Source organism: Trichosurus vulpecula, chromosome 1 (genome assembly GCF_011100635.1).
Source record: "Trichosurus vulpecula isolate mTriVul1 chromosome 1, mTriVul1.pri, whole genome shotgun sequence".
Taxonomy (NCBI): domain Eukaryota; kingdom Metazoa; phylum Chordata; class Mammalia; order Diprotodontia; family Phalangeridae; genus Trichosurus; species Trichosurus vulpecula.
The window spans coordinates 74,038,687-74,046,742 of NC_050573.1; the positions used below are offsets into that span (position 1 = coordinate 74,038,687).

The window sequence follows — 8,056 nt, forward strand, 5'->3', positions numbered from 1 at the left end:
TATTTCTAAATGCACAAATTTTTTAAAGCATAGGATTACAAAGGAAACTGATGGCATTGAAATTCTGTTATCAAAATATTTTAAAAGCAAACTTAAAGAATCCAGATCTTATAAGAACCTCTGCCCTAGTCTAATCCCTTCGTTTTTAACTTTGTCTTAGAGAATTGTGACTTTCTCCAGGACACTCAGCTCATTAGTGACCCATCCAGGACTACAGCATATCTATCTCAACGCATAAGATACATAAGTAGGTGCTCAATAAACATATATATGTGTATATATATATATATATATGTGTGTGTGTGTACATATATGTATATGTATATATATGTACATATACATTTATACATACATACATATAAGATAATGCCAGACAATAATCAACCCATCTCCCATTTCCAAAGACTACAGACTTTCACCTTCAACATTTGGAGCCTCTAATTCACTGAATATGTTATTCCACATTTGGGGGTTGAAGGAAAGCAGGTACATATCTCAGAAACAGTCTTACTACTGCCTCATTTGTCTTTTCTAATGGCATAAATACTTCCTACTGGATCTAGCATTCAAAGATAGATGGAAATATACTTTATGTGTGACATTAAGAAACAGTTGCCCAGTCAAAACCTTGGTATCATCCTAGACTCCCCCATACCTCTTCTATCTAATCAATCAACAAGTCTTTGTCTCATCTTCAGCATTGTGCTGGTAAATGTTTAACAACCAGTTCTCAAGGGGAGAAATTGTCTACAGGACACACTTTTGATCTGTATAATTAGCATTTTCTCTATCATTCTTTAAAGTCTGGACAATTAACAAAATAACAAACCAAGTCCTGATTTATAGTATTTGCTGATTTTCCAAGTGTGAACACACACACCGAAAAATTTAACAAAAAGCTCTCTTGAGCCAGTTTGAGCTGGTTCCAACATACTGCCCATCTTCTACAATATTATTCATATCCATCCCCTTTTCTCCACTCACACAGCTACCACTATTGCAATGGCCTTCTCATCAGTCTCCCAGCTTCAGAGCTCTTCCCTCTCCAATCCATTCTCCACACAGCTATCAAAGTGGCTCCATATACCTCTGGGTTCAAACACCTACTGAGCTATTTATTGTTAAAAAACCATTCATAATCTGGTTCCAATCCACTTTCTAAGACTTACTATACAATAATCTCTTTCACACTCTCCGTGGTCCAGCCAAACTGGCCTCCATGCTCCTCCTCACAAACAATTCATTTCTCTATACCTTTGCATAGGCTTTCAGTCACACCTGGAATGCTCTCACTCCTCACCAAAGATTCTTAGCAGCCCTAGATTCCTTCAAAGCCCATTTTAAGTATTATCTCCTCCAGCTGGCTTTCTTGATCCTTGGAGTGGTTAGCTCCTCCAAGTTGCCCAGTGAAACTGCCTTGTATTTACTTTGTGTGTATGTTGTATTTATGTCCACATGTACATGTTGTTTCCCTCATAGAGACTGTAAGCTCCTTGAGGCCAAGAAATATTTTGACTGTATATTTATGCCCTCAGCATTTAGCAGAGTTCTTAGCACATGTCGTCATTGCTGTTCAGTCAGTTTAGTTCTGTCCAACACTCTGTCACTCCATTTGAGGTTTACTTGGCAAAGATACTGGAGTGGTTTGCCATTTCCTCTCCACCTCCTTTTACAGATGAGGAAACTGAAGCAAACATGATTAAGTGGCTTGCCCAAGGTCACACAGCTAGTAAGTGTCTGAGGCCAGATTTAAACTTAGGAAGATGAGTCTTCCTACCACCAGGCCTGGCACTCTACCCCACTGCGTTACCTACCTGTCCCCCCAACCCCACCCCAGTACATGGCCAATTGTTAATAGGTACTTGTTAATTGATTGCTTGAATATTCTAAAAGGTTGTCACATAGAAGTTAGCTCTGCCTGATGCCATGAGCAATGGGGGAAAGGTCAGTGGGAAGTACTGGGATATTTAAGCTTTAGCCTTTCCAACGACATTAACAGATTATAACATCACCCTTGTTTTTCTAGCATTCTTGGCTATCACAGAGTCCCATGAAAGAGAACATGGGAACAAAAGACTCACATCCCTGCAAGCTAGCAAAAAAAAAAATTGGGGCTGGATGCCAACAAAGGTAATAGACTAGGCTTTTTTTCACTTCTAAAATTTTTATTATGTTTTATTTTTCCATCACTTCCATTTTAAAATATACCCCTACCCATACCCCTTTCCAGGGAGAAATACCTTACACGAATGAAAAAGAGACAGAAACAGGGAGGAGAAGAAGAACACACAGAGACAGATATATAGAAAGAAAGAGAGAGAGATAGTAGCTCAACAAAATTAAGCAAAGTATGAACCATATTTGACAGAATATTTGTTTTCAGAGCCATATCCTGAGAAGAAGGGACATTTTCCATTCTTCAGGTTCAGCTAGATCATTATACAGTAACGAACATTTTGAGAATGTAGCATGACTGCTTAGGTAAATTCCTTCCCCGCTCTGGGTCTCAATTTTCTCATCTGTCAAACGAGGAGGTTGGGCAAGATGCCCTCTAATATTTTATTCTGACACTGACATTTATTAGCTGGGCAGTTCTGGGCAGTTCCCTGCCTTTTCTAAGTCTCAGTTTCCTCCTCCGTGGATCCAAAGAACCCTTAATACTCTTACGTAATGTCCTGGCACTGTCACCAGCTGCCTGACCCCAGACAAGATCTTCTCTCTGGGTATCAGTTTTCCCTTCTGTACAATAAGAATAATACTATTCACAATACCTGCTGATCATGGTGGTTCTCATGGAAGCATTTAATCAACCTTAAAATACTAGAGAAATATCCATTGTTGTACATGATTCTGCTGATCAGGAAGTCTATGGAAGTATTCTAATGATTAGATCATGAGTAAGGTAATGTGCATTGAAGAGAAGTCATTTGCCACTTACCCCAAAGAAGCAAGAACCAACTCTCAGCCATGGTCCCTGGTAGCTACTGTCTGAAAACCAAGAGGGAACTATAACCCCTCTTATCTTCCTCTGATGTTTCTCAAGGGTATGAGTGGGTGTGAGGGATTGAGTAATATAGTTTACAGGGCTCCTCTTCACTGATGTAATGGAAATAATACATTAGCAGGGCTAACAACAGGAAAGTGTTTTGAGATCTACATGACTTTATGAAGAGAATGTTTTAATTTAAATCTAGAGTGAAACTTAAATGATGGACATGGGAATGAGGGGATCTATGCATTGCAAGGCACCACACACTCCCTTCCCCAATCCCATGCTGTCATTATCTTTCAATTCATTGCATCCTCAGTCATGATTTCTTTGTGGGTCTATATCTACAAACGGCTACTGGAATCATCATATGGACTGAACCAACTTCTCCACTCACCTTAATTCTGGTCATCTCTGATGTGCATCCTGAAGATGGCAACCAGATTAGTGAGGTGAAACTACAAAATAAATATATGAACTAAGACTACTTAGCTCTTCAAGTGCCAAGATGGCTGAGTGAGGAGGGAACCCTCTGAAGACCTCCCAAATTCCCCTCCAAACAACTAGTAAAGCACCTCAGAGTTGATATGGGAGCAGGGAAGCAGCTTACCAGCATGGTAAGGAAAGGTCTGTCTCATTGGGGTGGGGAGCAAGCAAGGTACAAGAGCAGCAGTAGCAGCAGCCAGCCTCAGAGCAGGGGCCCTGCAGCAGGGATCCAAGCCTGGAGCAATCCACCAGTGAGGTTCCACCCTCCTGCAAACCAGCAGATTCCTAGGTAAGTGAGTAATCTATGCAGCACAACACAGTGTCACCCCAGCAACCCCACCTTCAGCACAAGACACCAGTGAGGCCTTGACGCCATTGCTGACCAGTAGTGAAGCCTTGCCCCAAGGCTGGCCAACAGGAAGACCCCACCCCTGGGGCCTACCAGAAGAAAGACCCTGTTTCCAAAGCAACCCAGGAGCAGTGGGTCACCCCTGGGGCAGACCAGCAACAAGATCTCTCCCCCAGGGACAGTCACCAGAAAGACTGTTACCACAGCAACCTAGCAGCAAGGTCCCACCCCTGGAGCAGGCCAGCAGCTAAACCCCACATCCAGGGAGGCCCCACCCCACTCCCAAAACAAGCCAGAAAGGAACCCTATCCTCCAGAGAAAGCAATTGCCTAAGCCTTGAAGCCCAGTGAAAGCCAGCAGCAAGACCCAGAGCCCCAGCATAAAAAACTTGGAAGCGTGCAGGACCAGAGTCCAACTCTTATATAAAAACACCAAGTCACCAAAAAAAGGCAGAAAAAAATGAGCAAAAAAGCAACAAAAAGGAGCTTAACTACAGAAAGATACTATGGTGACAGGGAGGATCAAGGCATAAACTTAGGAGAGGACAATAGTGTCAAAATGGCTACATGTGATGCCTCAAAGAAAAATGTAATCTGGTCTCGGGCCCCCCCAAAAAAATTCCTGGAAAAGCTTAAAAAGGATTTTTTAACAGCAGATTAGAGAAGTAGAAGAAAAGTTGGGGGGGGGATGAAAGTAGTGCAGGAGAAACACAAAAAAAGTCATTAGCATGGGAAATGACACACAGAAATTTACTGAGGAAAACAACTCCCTAAAAAATAGAATTAGCCAAATGGAAAAGAAGTACAAAAATTCACTGAGGAAAATAATTCCTTAAAAATTAGAATCGAACAAGTGGAAACTAATGACTGTGAGACATCAAGATACAATAAAACAAAATCACAAAAGTTTAAAAAATAGAAGAAAATGTGAAATTTCTTATTGGAAAAGCAACTGACCTAGAAAATATATCCAGAAGAGATAATATAAGAATTATTGGACTACCCGAAAGCCACAATAAAAAAAGGCCTGGGCAACCTTTCAAGAAATTATCAAAGAAAATTGCCCTGATATATTAGAACCAGAGGGCAAAATAAAAATTGAAAGAATCCACTGACCACTACCCAAAAGAGATCCCAAAATGAAAACTCCCAGAAACATCATAGCCAAATTCCAGATCTCACAAATCAAGGAGAAAGTATTGCAAGTAGCCAAAAAGAAACAATTCAAATATCATGGAGCTACAGTCAGGATTACATAGGATCTGGCAGCTTCCACATTGAAGAACCAGAGGGCTTAGGATATGATGTACCAAAAGGCAAAGGAATTGGGATTATAACCAAGAATCACCTAGCCAGAAAAATTGACTATAATATTTCAGTGAGGAAAAAATGGATATTTAACAAAATAGAGGATTTTCAAGCATTTCTAATTAAAAGAGCAGAGCTGAATAAAAAATTTGACCTCCAAATACAAGACAGAAGGGAAACATAAAAAGGTATAAAAAAGAAATTCACTAAGGTTAAACTGTTTATATTTCTAAATGGCAAGATAATATTTGTAACTCTTAACTTTATTACTATAAGACCAATTAGAAGGAGTATATGTAGACAGAGGGTGTGGGTATAAGGTGACTTTGATGGGATGATACTTCGAAAAAGAAAATAAAGGGGTGAGAAAAAATTGCACTGGAAGAAGGAAGGGACAGGTTGAATGGGGTAAATTATCCCACATAAAAGAGACATGAAAAAGTTATTATAATGGAGGAGAAGATGGGGAGGGGGTGGCAAGCAAAGCTTAAACCTTACTCTTATCAAAATTAGCTCAAAGAGAGAATAATATACACACTCAGTTGCATATAGAAATCTATCTTACCCTATAAGCAAATCAAAAGGGGCAGGAATAAGAGAAGGGGAAGGAGGACCTGATAAAAGGGAGGATATATTAGGGAAGGTAGTTATCAGAAGAAAAACACTTGTGAAGAAGAAAAAGGTGGGAGGTAAGAAAGAAAAAGGGATAAACAAGGAAAAAATAGCATGAAGGGAAACACACCATTAGTTATTATAACTATAAATGTGAATGGGATGAACTCACCCATAAAATGGAAGCAGATAGCAGAATGGATTAAAAACCAGAATCCTACAATATGTTGTTTGCAAGAAACACATTTAAAGTAGAGAGATACAAACAGGGTAAAAGTAAGGGGCTTGAGCAGAATCTATTATGCTTCAGCTGAACCAAAGAAAGCAGGAGTAACAATCATGATCTCAGACAAAGCAAAAGGTACCAATGAAGTCACATCACTACTAAACATATGTGTACCAAATTGTGTAGCATCTAAATTTTTGAAGAAGTTGAATGAATTACAGGAGGAAATCGATAACAAAACTATACTAGTGGGAAACAAATTTCCCCTCTCAGAACTAGATAAATCTGACCAAAAAATAAACAAGAAAGAAGTTAAGGAGGTAATAAAATTCTGGAAAAGCTAGATATGGTAGATCACTGGAGAAAATTTAGTAGGAATAGAAAGGGATATACCTTTTTCTCAGTGATACATGCCACCCACACAAAAATTGACCATTTATTAGGACAGAAAAGCCTCACAACCAAATGCAAAAAACAGAAATAGTAAACTCAACCTTTTCACATAATAATACAATAAAAATAATCCAATAAGGACAACGAAAAGAGAGGTTAAAATTAATTGGAAATTAATTATTCTAATCCTAAAAAACAAAAAACAAATCATAGAAACAATCAATAATTTCATTAAAGAAAATGACAACAATGAGGCAACATACCAAAATTTGTGGGATGCAGCTAAAGCTATACTTAGGTGAAAAATTATATCTCTCATTGCTTACACCAATAAAACAGAGAAAAAGCAGATCAACACATTGGTCGTACAACTAAAAACTAGAAAAAAAAACAAATTTAAAATCCCCAATTAAATACCAAATTGGAAATCCTGAAAATCAAAGGGGAGATTAATAAAATTAGTAAAAAAAAAAAAAAAAGTAAGAAAACCATTGAACCAATAAATAAAACTAGAAGTTCGTTTTATGAAAAAAACAACAACAATAAAATAGATAAACCATTGGTTAATTTGATTTAAAAAAAGAAAGAAGAAAACCAAATTACTAGTATCAAAAATGAAAGATGTGAACTCATCACCAATGAAGAGGAAATTAAGACAATTGTTAGGAGCCATTTTGCCCAATTACATGCCAATAAATTTGACAATCTAAATGAAATGAATGAATATCTACAAAAATATAAATTACCCAGATAAACAGAAGAAGAAATAAAATACATAAATAACCCAATCTTACTTAGAAAAAGAAATTGAACAAGCTATCAATGAACTTCCTAAGAAAAAATTTCCAGGACCAGATGGATTCACAAGCGAATTCTAGCAAACATGTAAAGAACAATTAATTCTAATATTATATAAACTATTTGGAAAAATAGGCAAAAAAGGAGTCCTACCAAATTCCTTTTATGACACAAATATGATGTTGATACCCAGACCAGGAAGAACCAAAATAAAGAAAGAAAAGTATAGACCAATTTCTCTAACGAATATTGATGCAAAAATTTTAAATCAAATACTAGCAAAGAGATTACAGCAATATATCACGAGGATCATACACTATGAGCAGGTAGAATTTGTACCAGGAATGTAGGGCTGGTTCAATATTAGGAAAACTATTAGCATAATTGACCATGTTAATAACAAAACCAAAAAAAATCATATGTTTATCTATTTCAATAGTTGCAGAAAAAGCCTTTGACAAAACACATTACCTATAAAAAGCACTAGAGATCATAGGAATAAGTGGATGTTACCTTAAAATGATAAGTAATATTTATCTAAACCATCAGCAAGCATTATTTATAATGGGGATAAACTGGAAGCCTTCCCAATACAATCAGGAATGAAGCAAGGATGTCCATTATCACCTCTATTATTTAATATTGTACTCAAAATATTACCTCTAGCAATGAGAAGAAAAAAATTAAAGGAATTAGAATAAGGCAATGAGGAAACAAAACTATCACTTTTTGCAGATGATATGATGTTATACTTAGAAAATTCTAGAGAATCAACTAAAAACTACTCGAAATTATGAACAATTTTAGCAAAATTGCAGAAATCATCAACGTTTCTATATATTACCAACAAAGTCCAGCAGCAAGAAAAAGAAAGAGAAATTCCATTTAAAATAACT

The 8,056-nt window shown here is 37.3% G+C and overlaps 1 protein-coding gene across 2 annotated transcripts in view; it reads right to left on the reverse strand.

The window, feature by feature from the left end:
* Positions 1-3,007, reverse strand: part of LOC118833768 (adhesion G protein-coupled receptor E3-like) — a 42,541-nt gene extending 39,534 nt beyond the window's left edge. For both annotated transcript variants that reach the window (XM_036741169.1, XM_036741168.1), the window contains exon 1: positions 2,939-3,007. In XM_036741169.1, the coding sequence (XP_036597064.1) occupies positions 2,939-2,969 (31 nt within the window). In that variant the 5' untranslated portion in view covers positions 2,970-3,007. The remainder of the gene's footprint in view (positions 1-2,938) is intronic.
* Between the last annotated feature and the right edge of the window lie 5,049 nt (positions 3,008-8,056).